The sequence below is a fragment of the Epinephelus lanceolatus genome, chromosome 16, assembly GCF_041903045.1.
Source record: "Epinephelus lanceolatus isolate andai-2023 chromosome 16, ASM4190304v1, whole genome shotgun sequence".
Lineage (NCBI taxonomy): Eukaryota > Metazoa > Chordata > Actinopteri > Perciformes > Serranidae > Epinephelus > Epinephelus lanceolatus.
The window spans coordinates 17,263,437-17,277,358 of record NC_135749.1 but is presented as its reverse complement, the minus strand read 5'-3'; the positions used below and the strand labels follow the sequence as shown (position 1 = coordinate 17,277,358).

The 13,922-nt window shown below is 42.1% G+C and overlaps 1 protein-coding gene across 3 annotated transcripts in view; it reads right to left on the bottom strand.

The window, feature by feature from the left end:
• LOC117263044 (uncharacterized) overlaps positions 1-13,480 on the bottom strand; it is a 65,273-nt gene extending 51,793 nt beyond the window's left edge. For 2 of the 3 annotated variants that reach the window (XM_078176130.1, XM_078176132.1), the window contains exons 1-4: positions 13,187-13,480; positions 1,249-1,317; positions 135-159; positions 17-34 (exon numbers count right to left, since the gene is read on the bottom strand). In XM_078176130.1, coding sequence (XP_078032256.1) covers positions 17-34; positions 135-159; positions 1,249-1,317; positions 13,187-13,213 — 139 coding nt within the window. In that variant the 5' untranslated portion in view covers positions 13,214-13,480. The remainder of the gene's footprint in view (positions 1-16; positions 35-134; positions 160-1,248; positions 1,318-13,186) is intronic. The other variant, XM_078176131.1, reaches the window with a different exon arrangement.
• Between the last annotated feature and the right edge of the window lie 442 nt (positions 13,481-13,922).

Here is a 13,922-nt window from a genome sequence, read left to right as displayed (position 1 = left end):
GGAGAAGCAGGCTTACCGCGTGTCTTGAATGTTTCTAAAGTAAACAAGTAAGAAAGGAAAACACTGATTAATAAACTGGACATAAACTCTTCAGCAGGAATCATGAAATAAATGTACCTTTGGGGGAGCATTACCTTTAGTGAAGATGTCTGCCATTTTCTGTTGGTTCAAAGCAGAGGAAACATGCAAAGGTAATAAATTAATGCCAGTGTTTGGCAGTAACGCATAACATTAATAATATTACTTTTAGAAATAAAATGTTCTGTCAAGACAGGTTGGAGCCACTTAACAAGAGGATGGCCAAAAAAGGTCACTGGTGAGTGAGATGGGAGGGGGGCACCAGTGATGCACATGTTACGGAGCAAACTGCAGATAAAATACACAAGTCTATCTCCAATTGTGTTGTAGTTGGCTGGCACACTGGGGGCCCACAGGTGGGTCTTACAGCTCCGGCGCATTATGTTGAGTTCATCACAGTAACTGACTCGCCTGTCTGTTTGTTGTGCTAACTTCAGTATTTGTCTGTTGTGTTTCATATGAGAGGCCTACAAATATTGATCCCTATCTCATAGCTTTGAGACTTTGAACCCTTTGTCTACCTGCCCATGTCTAAAGCTATACATTTATTTAAAAAGGTCGAGGCTATTTAAGTGTTCATCGCACTATTGTTAATATAACATGGTGAGTCTCTTGTGCCTGTGCATACACTGATCAGCCACAACTTTAAAACCTCTTACAGGTGAAGTTAATAACAACTTGGATTAGGGAAACATCTGGGGTACTGGCTCGTCCCACGAATCCTTGAGGAGATTGGGATCTGGGAAATTTGGAAGCCAGGTTGACAACTTGAGCTTTTTGACACTCTCCACAGGCCATTTCTAAATAGTTTTTGTAGTGTGGCATGGTGCAATGGCCAATGGGGGAGTGCTGCTGCCATGAGGGGGGGTACTTGGTTTACAACAGCGTTTGGATGGGTGGAGCGTGTCAGGTGTCATTCACATGAATGCCAAGACCAAAGGTTTCCCAGTAGAACACTGCATTAGAACAAGGTGTTCAATGTTATTCACTTCACCTGTCACTGGTTTTAATGTTTTGGCTGAACGGTGTATGCCATCACCAGTTGAGGGATTTATGGTTGCCAACAAGAAAATTTCTTCATCATCAAAATCCTTGTGTTAATTTTGGTCGCTGAATGGGGTTTCTGCCAACTCCAAAAACACTCTTAGAATAACGAGGTTAAGTGCCCACCTGTCGATGATCTGTCGAGTACATATGATTCTTCAAATTGAACACTCTGCTATACTTAGTGAGGCAGACCTACAAGAAGAACACAAACAATAATGTGCATCAGCAACATGAAATCATACCAGAGACCATCTTGTGATTGAATTGCTCCAGCTGCAGAGTTCTGCGACTTAGAACGAATCTGGGCCAAGGATGTAAACTGGGAGGTGGGGCAATGACCCCTTCCCTACTTCCTATCCCCCAACTTCCATCACCCTTGCTCAGATCACACCTTTCTTCTAACTCATTTTGATCTCAACTACACACCCATTAGGTTTCATGACTGCATCTTGCAGGGCTGTGACACCGTTGCGTTGACAAAATCTGTCTACAGACAGACACACAAACACCTGGCAAAAAATACTCGAAGTGGCTTTTGTGGTAGTTCCCACTACAGATGATGTCACCTGAATCTTATCTCAAAATGATAACACACACAAACACAGACTCATTAAGTGAAAACAATAGCAGCTGTCATGACATATTGTAGCTGGTAATGAGAGACATTCTCTTTACAGTAGCCAAGACTTTTCCACAAATGCTTTTCAAGTCCTTACACCCCTACCAGTATAACCAATAGCCTTACATTATACTTTTATTTAAGATTTTGTGTAGGATACCCAAGGTCCAATGGAACAGTAGGTACATCATAGCATTGAGAGAGAGAAACTGACATGGAGGGCAAGTTGATTATCCTGGATTCTTATTTTGATTTGGCAATCTGATCGACCCTGCATCTCCTAAAAAACGCAGGATAGCATTTTCAACCTTGTATGGGCTGGAGAAAATAGCTGTGTGGCAACATCCCCCGTCTGAACACTGGGAGTCACATCCACTGAGTTCAAAAGCTTAAACAGGAGTCAATGAACAACCTAACACAGACCAGAGATCGTCCTTGAGCAGAGACAGAAGTCACCTCCCCCTTCATATAGTTGTGCCATTCTTTCTACAATAAGACTAAAGCCTGATTATGGTAGGGCACTCAACATTTTTTGAGTGTCACTCAACAGAACTTTAACAGCAGCTCAACGTTTTCAATTTCTGCTTCGCTGAAGGGTTTAGGTCAAGGTAACCAGACACCGCCTGCTGTGTATGTGATCAGCACCCAGTCTGTCTGCTAGCTTGCTACGGAGGGCCAGGGAGAAAAATCAATGAATCAATCAATAAATAAAAACACTAATAATTTTTTCCTGTGGCACTGGCATAAATTTTTTTATTCAGTAAATATCTGTCGCCAATCAGCCAGGCAGTTTGGGCGGCCGCTATGTTCTTCTCAGCTCTGCAGGACCTGCTACTGACAGACGGCTGCTTCTATGGACTGGCTGTAAACATGTTTATTTCTGCTGTTAAGTAGGGCAGTTTAACATGAATGGGGATTTACTCACTTTTGGAGCCAGCCTCAAGTTGCCAATTGAGGTACTGCGGTTTTTGGCACTTCCGCTTGGCTTTACTTTCAGCCCCAAGATTGCCATTTGGAACTGTAGCATGTGAGTCACCAGGGATCACATGTTTTTCTAAAAATAAGAGCACGAGGAACTGTAGCATGTGAGTCCCCACAGATCACATGGGTTTTTAAAAAATAGAGCGAGAGCGACCCCGGAAATACTGGTGGCAGATTCCAGCTTGAGCAGGAATAAAGGCAAAAGTCTGCTACCAGTAAAAACGAGTCGAAATGGGAAGGACTACTGAAATGGGTGGAGATCTCCTCGACCTCCACCAGCATATAAGCCAGAGCGCTGAGAGCAGTTTTTCAGTCGTCCTCCGGAGGCTGACTCGTGAGTTTGTCTGTGTTGTTGCCTGTGAACACAATAAACTCGATTGCACCAGATTCTGCCTATCTCCAGTGTTTTTCTAAGTATCTGCCAGCCGAACCTAAGATACTGAATTGACAGCAAAAGACATTTTAGAAGAAAGAAGGAGGACGAGGTCGGGAGCCGTCAGGCCCAATTCCAGGCACCGATTTCAGTCACCTCAAGTAACGTTGCATTTTCAGTTACTTTGCGATAGAGAGCAGTGACAGCCAAGAAGAGAAGTCACCTAGAAACTGGTCAATCCAACTGGCGTAAAACAAGTTTTTATCCAGAGTGCCATGCAGATGGGAAGCTTATAAGGCATTCTTCACTTACTCATATAATTCCATCATGGCTTTCATGAACTGCTTATTTCGCTTTCTGTCTTTAGTTTTCAAACCAATCAATGCATTTCTTCCTTTTCTGAAGCCATGACTGAACCAATCACATCATCTCTGTCAAGCACACTGTCCTACATGTGAAGCCATCATATTTACATTTCCACATCTGCACATGAAACAACATAAGGTTCCATTTGTTGTCATCAACATTAAAGCTGTAGTTGGTAACTTGTCATTCACACAGCAGTAAATGACACGGATAATCTGCAGGAAAAAAGAACAGACTCCTCTGCCTATTCTACTGCTTTGGCCTTTCCACATGTGAACAAAAGCAACCAATCAGAGCCGAGGAGTCTCTAACACAGCTGTCCATCATGTCAATCATGGCTTGTGAACTGCAAACCGTGACTGATTGTGCATTGCCGTTTTCACGACTCAAATTACTCATATTTTAGTGTACTGTTTAACTGTAAAATTAGAATCCTAGTCTGGCTTTGCGTTCCTGGCAAACAGTAGAGAGAGGCTACTTGTGTCTGAGGTGGTCTTTAGTAGTCTCACGTCATGGTTGGTCCCTGGAGACGAGCTTTGAGACATACCTGTGCAAAGGAAACTTAACAGTGTCTAGTACAGAAACAATTTATGTACAAAAAACAATATCAAAAACAGAGATGGTTGACATGGTATTAAAAAAAGCAGTGAACTGTCCATAAAGTGAACCAGCAATCAACAATAGTGTTAAAGACACTGCTGTAGGGAGACATCATGGAGGCCAGGGTGGAGCTGACAGCTTGGGGTAGTAACTGTTCTTGTGTCTGGTCATCTGAACATGGATGCTCTTTGATGGGATTCAAACAAATAGTCTGTGAGCTGGGTGGGTTGTTTTCATGATGTTGGCGGTTCTCCTCTGTTATCTTTCAGTTCAGATGTCCGTCATGGTGGGTGGGCTGATATTGGTGACTGGTGTTATAGAACCTTCCTGTTGGTAGGGGACTTGCTGCTCTACTACGCAGTAGTACAGGAAGTGTGGATGCTCTTGATGGGACAGGATGGTGCCAGGGTAAAATATAAACCAAACACATTGCAACTTATAAAAAAATTAGCTTCACATAATGCTGCAAAAAAAATCATTAAAAAGTCATTAAAAAGGGGCACTCCACCAATGTTGTGAGAACAGTCTTCTATGGAGCGCTTTCAATTTAATTAATACCCAACTCTGTAGGCCATGGAGTAGCATTATGGGAATTGTAGGATCCAACGTTTTTGGAGCTTGGCCTACAATAGGCGCGATGCTGCTCTGATTCATACTATTGGTTTAATCGGTCTCCTGTGAGTCTCCCAACTTTATGGAAGTGCAACACTAAATTGCTGGAGTACCCCTTTTAAGGAAAATACAATGAAAGATAATTACATTCCATTATTCTGCCCTTAAATTATGAACAAGATCAACATCAAATAATTTATAGATCTGTAAAACTACTTTTACAAATCTTTGTTTTTTTTCGCACCTAAGTTTACAATACCAAAGTTCATGGCTGTCCAATAATGGCTCTTGTTACAGAGCTGGGATTGGCAGCTTTGTTTTGGCGTTACTGGGGAAAAAAATCCCACAATAAACATCAGCATATTGTCATTCAAGCTGTCTAAGAGAAAATTAAACTTCTGCACCTCCTCTTGGCTCAGTTTTCAGACTTAGGAAAATGTAAGCTGTGACAGAACTTTCCAATCACAGGTCATTTCATAGAGCAAGCGTTCCTATTGGCAGTTTTACAAAGTCAGATGCGTGTGAACATCCCTTCAGTGACTGAATTGAGCCTCATTCAAAAGCGGAGAATCCTGAGGAAAAAAGTTACTATTCCAGCATTGGCAACAACTGCCTACACTAAACAAAGCAACCTAAAAAAAGGAAGACTGGCAATACTGTGAACCTGTTCCCAGTGCCTACATGGACAACAAACAGCTGATTCACAAGGTTTAAATCAAGAATTACCTCCAGGGTTTTTCCTTATTTCACTACAAAAACCTAAATAAGTTGGCATCTGGCTGGCGGGAGATCGCCAGGAAGATGAACGTTTCTGGTAAGAATTGTCTGGGACGCTAGTAAGCTAGCTTGTTTTACAAAGTGGAGATAGGGGTCTTAAATGGTATGGGAGCTACAACAATGATATCTATACGTTTCCTGCAATTGAGCATAGTGTTAGATCAGACAGACCACGGTGTCAACCCCAGCTCACATTCCAGCTACATCAGCGGATCTCAAACAGCCCATTCAACTGATTGCTGATAAATCATATGATTCCTTTCTACGCAACCAAATGGCAAATCTCAGCCAGGGCGTGTAGTGTAAAGAGTTAATCCCTAAGCAAGTAAAAGTGTTGCACTGCATAAGTTGATTAAGAAACAAAAGCTACATAATCAGTATGTTATCATGTTTTATGAGTGAAAATGCATTTATATGTGTTAAGGCACTGTTATTCATGTCAAAGTATTCACAATACGGAGTCAGGAGCTGGTATTGTATCATGTTCAGCATAATGACAAACACACACACACTCAAATACTTGTATTATCTGAGGCACATTTAGAGATTGTATTGCATGACACACACGCACTTAACCACTTGTATTACCTGATGCACATTAAAAGCACATTAAAAGATTGTATTTCATGAAGGCACAGGGGACATTAAAGAAATGATAGTCCCCAAGTTCAATGTGTTTTTTAAAAATAACGTGAACCCAGACCCGGATCTAACGGTAGGAAAGGTTGAGAATTTCCAGGCCAGGGGGAAAAGATTACACCATTAAGACATGCCTGGGCATGTTCGGACATGTCTAGACAAAGGCAAGAAGACCTGCTACCAATAGGTTTGGGCCTGGGTAGGAAGGGCTAAAAGAAAGAGGGTGGAGATTCTCCACCAGCATAAAAGGAAGAGTACAGAACAGTGAAACTTCAGTCTAACTCCGGGGCTTGACTCGATGAGTTGTATGTGTTGAAGCTTGTGGACACATTAAACTCGATTGCATCGGACTCTGCCTGTCTCCAGTGTTTCTTTGAGTATTATTTAGCTGACTCCAAGGTATCAGACCAACATCGGAAGACAACTGAGAAGCAACGTTGTGGACAGGGTCAGGAGCCTCCAGGCCCCGATCTGAGCCACTTCAGACGCCCTATTTAAACTGCTTTAGCCTGCCTACCATCGCTGTTTCCTCTGCAAGCCTCTTTGCAAATTGACCCCACCCTAGGTCCTCCTTTTTATTTTCCGCTGTATCCAACTTATCATTGTCATTTCTGATTGTCACTGATGCTTGCTCTGTTCTGTACCCGAGGGGCCTTTGCTGCTGCTCTCCCAACCTTAGGCTTCCATGAAGGCACATGAAAGAGTAACCAAAGAGTAACCATCTTTTCAGTGGTTACTGTGAGCGCACAACCTCTTATTGATGTTGTTTTTTTCCCCTTCTCCAAACAACTGCCTACCACAGCTTTAATACTGAGATAAACATGTTCTCAAGGGCCTCTGGTGCCCTAGAGAATATTTTTACTTGATACACATTGTGCTGTCATTGATCACTCAGATATTATTTCTACATTTACAAGTGCATTTCCCTCTAAACACCTGCAGCCTCATGCTCAGGTCAGCTAATGCCAATGCTCAGCCCCCCCTGCTGGAGTATTCACCCTCACTGGCTAAAAGTTTAAAGGCTTTGCTGTGTATGTAACACACTTCCTCGCTACCCTCTGGCTGTGTCCTGCTGTGCAGATGGTATGTTTAATTTGCTCAGGTTTCAAAGCTGGGTCATGGTGCCTTGACTGGATGATACCTCCAACGTTATTCTGTTGGAAGAAGATAACGCTCCCTTTTCACACAGTACGTTGCCAGACTGATAAAAGGAGCTGAAACTCATCAGAGGGGAGGCTACTTGTGTCTTGGACTTTGATCTTGAGCACAGATGCTGATCCTGTGTTTGTTTCAAACAAGCTGCTGATTCCAACAACATTCAGATTTACATACAGAAAGGTGACAAATTAAAAGAAAGAAAGCAAGACCATATAAATAAGGAAACAAAGTGAATGCAAAGTATTTCACGCATGTGTGAAGTACTTCACATACAAGGCTGTGGCCGTCTCACCGTGCTCAAAACAAAAGACTACATGAAGCTTGAGCTTTGAAGTTTTTCTGAATGCTAAAGGTTGTTACTCTTGACACCTCGCTAAGACACTTTGTTGTTAGTAGCCATGCACAAAGGGACAATAGTTATGTTCCTGCTCAGCTGGAGAAAACTAGAAGAAGAGCATCTAGTATCTACATTTTCCACTCAGAGCAAACAATGAATTCTATTAATTTCCACTTCACTGGGTCCAAATAAAAGAGTCTCCCTTTCAATCACCCAGTACCTGCAAAAATATTGATATCGTCCTCAGCTAGCAACTTTGTGCTCATGTAGTAAAATCCTATCATCAACTGCTGCTGGATTGTATATTGACGGTATAATCACATATGAGAAACCACATTATGACTGTATTCATATAATTGAATATATGCAATCACATTGAATTCATATTGTACACTGAAGGCTGCATTTTGTTTAAACTCTTGCAACTGTTTGAGACTTGAGTGCTGCTCTCACGTCTCCCATGGCAGCCGTACCTGAGACAGCACATACAGTACAGGCCAAAAGTTTGGACACACCTTCTCATTCAATGCGTTTTCTTTATTTTCATGACTATTTACATTGTAGATTCTCACTGAAGGCATCAGAACTATGAATGAACACATGTGGAGTTATGTACTTAACAAAAAAAGGTGAAATAACTGAAAACATGTTTTATATTCTAGTTTCTTCAAAATAGCCACCCTTTGCTCTGATTACTGCTTTGCACACTCTTGGCATTCTCTCCATGAGCTTCAAGAGGTAGTCACCTGAAATGGTTTTCCAACAGTCTTGAAGGAGTTCCCAGAGGTGTTTAGCACTTGTTGGCCCCTTTGCCTTCACTCTGCGGTCCAGCTCACCCCAAACCATCTCGATTGGGTTCAGGTCCGGTGACTGTGGAGGCCAGGTCATCTGCCGCAGCACTCCATCACTCTCCTTCTTGGTCAAATAGCCCTTACACAGCCTGGAGGTGTGTTTGGGCTCATTGTCCTGTTGAAAAATAAATGATGGTCCAACTAAACGCCAACCGGATGGGATGGCATGTCGCTGCAGGATGCTGTGGTAGCCATGCTGGTTCAGTGTGCCTTCAATTTTGAATAAATCCCCAACAGTGTCACCAGCAAAACACCCCCAAACCATCACACCTCCTCCTCCATGCTTCACAGTGGGAACCAGGCATGTGGAATCCATCCGTTCACCTTTTCTGCGTCTCACAAAGACACGGCGGTTGGAACCAAAGATCTCAAATTTGGACTCATCAGACCAAAGCACAGATTTCCACTGGTCTAATGTCCATTCCTTGTGTTTCTTGGCCCAAACAAATCTCTTCTGCTTGTTGCCTCTCCTTAGCAGTGGTTTCCTAGCAGCTATTTGACCATGAAGGCCTGATTCGCGCAGTCTCCTCTTAACAGTTGTTCTAGAGATGGGTCTGCTGCTAGAACTCTGTGTGGCATTCATCTGGTCTCTGATCTGAGCTGCTGTTAACTTGCGATTTCTGAGGCTGGTGACTCGGATGAACTTATCCTCAGAAGCAGAGGTGACTCTTGGTCTTCCTTTCCTGGGTCGGTCCTCATGTGTGCCAGTTTCGTTGTAGCGCTTGATGGTTTTTGCGACTCCACTTGGGGACACATTTAAAGTTTTTGCAATTTTCCGGACTGACTGACCTTTATTTCTTAAAGTAATGATGGCCACTCATTTTTCTTTAGTTAGCTGATTGGTTCTTGCCATAATATGAATTTTAACAGTTGTCCAATAGGGCTGTCGGCTGTGTATTAACCTGACTTCTGCACAGCACAACTGATGGTCCCAACCCCACTGATAAAGCAAGAAATTCCACTAATTAACCCTGATAAGGCACACCTGTGAAGTGGAAACCATTTCAGGTGACTACCTCTTGAAGCTCATGGAGAGAATGCCAAGAGTGTGCAAAGCAGTAATCAGAGCAAAGGGTGGCTATTTTGAAGAAACTAGAATATAAAACATGTTTTCAGTTATTTCACCTTTTTTTGTTAAGTACATAACTCCACATGTGTTCATTCATAGTTTTGATGCCTTCAGTGAGAATCTACAATGTAAATAGTCATGAAAATAAAGAAAACGCATTGAATGAGAAGGTGTGTCCAAACTTTTGGCCTGTACTGTACATGAACATAAATAATGTACGGCTTTCATAATCCATCCCTATCTTATACGTGGTTGATGGATACACTGCATAGTGCTGCACAATGTGAGGAAAATAAGCTACACGCAATAACATTTTATTACTACATTATACAGTATTTTATAAGATATACTATGCAGGATTGCCGGTTACTGTTTGCCAGCGAAAATAAAAGTAAAAGCCAACCCCAGACTCACTCTGCTTTGGTGTTTTGATGGGTTATATTTGAGTTTTTTCAGCACTGTGTCTCTTGGATGCATGTGTTTTACAGTCTGGCACCTGGTGGTGAAAAGCCCTGAATCTAATAATTTGTCATTCTGTTTGTACTTGTACTTAAATAATATACTTAGTTACATTCCACCACTGGTGACATAAATACATACATTTAACTATTATTCCACTTCTAGACAATAAGTCAGAACATAATGGTGTAATGCCCGGGCATGTCTGGATATGACTTCATAATGGTGTAATGCTTTGGGCCATCTGGACATGCACAGTCATGGTCTAACTTGTCCTTCCAATATGTTCGGGCCTAATCCTACTCATTTTTAAAAAATATTCAATCACAGTATACCTTATAATGTTACCAGATCTGACGTGACATATATTCAATACATGACCAAATATGTGGGTGAGTGCCTTGGTATAAATAACAGTATGTAGATAAGTTTTACACAACATCAGGTGTGTGGATTAAAAAAGTAGGGCTGCCCCCGACTGAGAATTTTTCTAGTCAACCAACAGTCGTCATTTAAGGCCATTAGTCGACTAGTCACCCGCATGTCTACGATATTAATTTAATTATTAAAATAAGTAACATAATATAATAGTGTATTAGTATACACTTTGGGCGGGGCAACACAATGGTTTGAGTTCAAGATCTGAGAAAGAATAGTATCAGTAACATTGTTAACACTGTGCTACATTACAGAGAAATACAAAACCGTACTAATGAACCTTCATTAATATAGGCCTATATATTTTATCTACAAGTGCACGTCACACACTGAGCGAGCCGCCTGTTAATGATGCTGTCGGCAAAGCAGTAATGATTGTGCTAAGAGTTTACCTATCACCTTGGGTTCGTCCTTCACCTTCTCAAAATGAGTTTGGATTTCCTGCCCGACATGTTATTAACTAGCCTGTGGAATAACCACAGGTACCAGCCCTGTAGATTAGGGGCCATACACATGCTGCGTCTTTAAACGTCTGGAAATCACAAGGTCCGGCGCTGGGTGCTTCTCTTGTGCCTTTGCTGTGCCAGCTTTCAAAAGCGAGGCAGCAGGTTGGGTCTGAGGTTGCTAAGCAAAAGCTCTGGGTAGCCCTGCACTAACATCAACTTTTCTGTATTTATCAGAATGAATATTTACAGAAGAAGGGAAAGATATCTGTTGGCTGTGATTGGTTTGTGAGAGCAGGTGTTTCTGTGATGATCTGGAGAATTCAAGGATGAGGCCAATCATGGATTTCTTTCTTAATGCACGTTTAATTACGAGCTCCGATCAACATGCCTACATGCAGAAGCTATGAAATAAGTGTGAACAGAGTGAGACACAGCTTATAGGATGGTGGCATGTATACTATTACCTAAAATGGTGCCTTGACACATTTAGCTTGGCCTTGGGCCAACTAAAATTAGCCTAACTTGTCCGTTCATCAGTAAGCCTAGCACTTCTGGCGAATTTAGTATCTTAGGTTCGATTGGCTGGTACTCAGAGAAACACTGGAGACCAATTGAATCCGGCACAATCGAGTTTAATGTGTTCACAAGCTTCAACACATACAACTCATGAGTCAGGCTCCGGAGTAAGACTGAAGACTCACTTTCTGAGCTCTCCCTTTTATGCTGGTGAAGATTCGAGAGAATCTCCACCCTTTTCCTTTTAGCCCTTCCTACCAGGGCCCAAACCTACTGGTGGCAGGCCTTTTTGCCTTTGTTCAGACATGCCCAAACATGCCCAGGCATGTCTTAATGGTGTAATCTTTTTTCCCCCGGCCTGGAAATCCCCAAACTCTCCCACCATTAGGTTCGAACTCGGGTTCACACTATTTTTTAAAAACATATGGAACTTGGGGACTATTTCTATAAGGTCCCTTGTGCCTTCATGCAATACAAAACCTTAGAGAGTGTGTGTGTGTCTATTATTACACTTCCAGGCAGTACATGGTATGGTATGTGTGTGTGTTTTCAATATATGAATACAAAACTTGTGTAAAAGTGTCATACATGGATACATAAAAACATTATTATATGAACTTCAACCTTAATCAACTTCACTGATTAATGATTAAATCTTCCTTCCTTTCAAATTAAATTTCCACATGGTCCAGTCATATAGGTTTTGATTTATTTTGACAAGGCGCAGCTCCTAACAGAGTTTCACGTTTGTTTTGGGGGGGTTTTCCGCAACTAAGTGACCAGTGAAATCTTGATGACTAATGTCCTTCTGGTCGACTAACGTTTGGTCAACTATTAGGGGGCAGCCCTATACAAAAGCATCAAAATAGAGCTTGTTCATAAAATAAAAATCCTAGAGTACCCACTACTTCATCTGGTATAGCAGGGGTCCCATGTACAAAGGCTGGGACCTTGCCGCAGCGGCTGTGGGGTAAATACTAACCGTCGTTCCTTTGCTGCACGTCATTCCCCCTCTCTCCCACATTCACACTATAGCTGTCCTTACAGATAAAGGCAATAAAGCCCCAAAAATACCTAAAAATTCCTGGAGGAGTATCCCCTGCACCCCCCTACAGAGGTCCGGGCCAAGCCTCCTATGTTATCAAATCCTACTAACGCCCCTGTATCAGAACAATCTAAATGATTGTTTCATGTAAAGCGCATTTGTAGCAACAACTCAATAACATGTTGCTGCTAATATTCAAATAGCACAAGATGTAAAACCCTATATGTCACATGTTACCTGACTGAAACGGGGGTGGGAGTTATTTCCCTGCATTCTTAGGAATCTTATCTGCATCAAGTCATGGTCAAAATATCTTTACTTTCATCAAAATCTAAGTCCTCTCCTACTTTAATCTTTATAATGCACATGCTCTAAATATTGAGGTGTGTGTCCCCAGCATCCCCCAAAAATCTACACTTATGATTATTTTTACAACCATCAAAACTGCAGCAAACCCTACATTGTGACTGCATAACCAAGAAGTTATCAACATGTCTGGCTGAGTATTTCTCGGTTGGTTTCTTTGTCTCTTTTCCACGTTGATTCTCTGATCTCACAGCTATGTGAAACTGTGTAGGTATCAGAGTTAAAGCCATTAATCACAGAAGGCTGACAATGAAAGCATACATAGACAGGCTACATAAACAAACACACACAGGAACATATCGGATCTGCCTAGTCTGACTATTGCCAATAAATCAACGTTACTTCCTTCTAGTTTCTGCAGCAGGAAAACAAAACTTAAGTTAAGTGAACTTAAGTCATAAACACGTACCTGGCATCCCAAGTCGATTAACTCCATGTTTACAAGTCTCAACCTCGGAGAGTCAAACGAACGTGATCTCTCTCCACACAGGAAACGAAAATTCAGTTGTCATCTGCAGAACTTCAGCTCATCCAGTATGGCTGAAGAGAGGGGAAACACTCTGGTCTGTTGGCGTCGACATCGAGCTCAGGCCCGAGGTAAAAGTAACGGGACAAACATGAGTTTCGCAGCGTCCATGTGGGTGCTCTGATGACACAACGTCCTGCAGCTGTTAGTTTCCAAACTGCTGCAAAAATGGTAAGGCACGAGTGCATTAAAGTGACTCCTCCCTCCTCTCACCTCTTACCTCATTCTTCCGGCTGAGGGGTCAGTCACCCTGCTGTAGGAGGCATGCTACTCCACTACATTATGATGCATTATTATGAATTAAGATAAGACCTTATTGATCCCCAGCATGGTAAAATAAAATGTTGAGTGTGTCAGGGGCGTTTCTAGGATTTGAGGACATTGGGGGTCTTTGCCCGGACTTTTTTTATTTATTTTTTCTTTGAACAACCTAGGATTTAGGCCCTCTTTAGATGACAACGGTTTCTCTAAAAACGGAAAAATCTGTCCTTTGCGTTTTAATAACCTTCCGCGTTTATATGACGACGTTTTTGAAATGATCCCCGTTCACACGGAGCCACAAAATCTACTGGAAACGCTGTAGTATGCACACCAGGCCAATGGGTGGCAGTGTAAATTT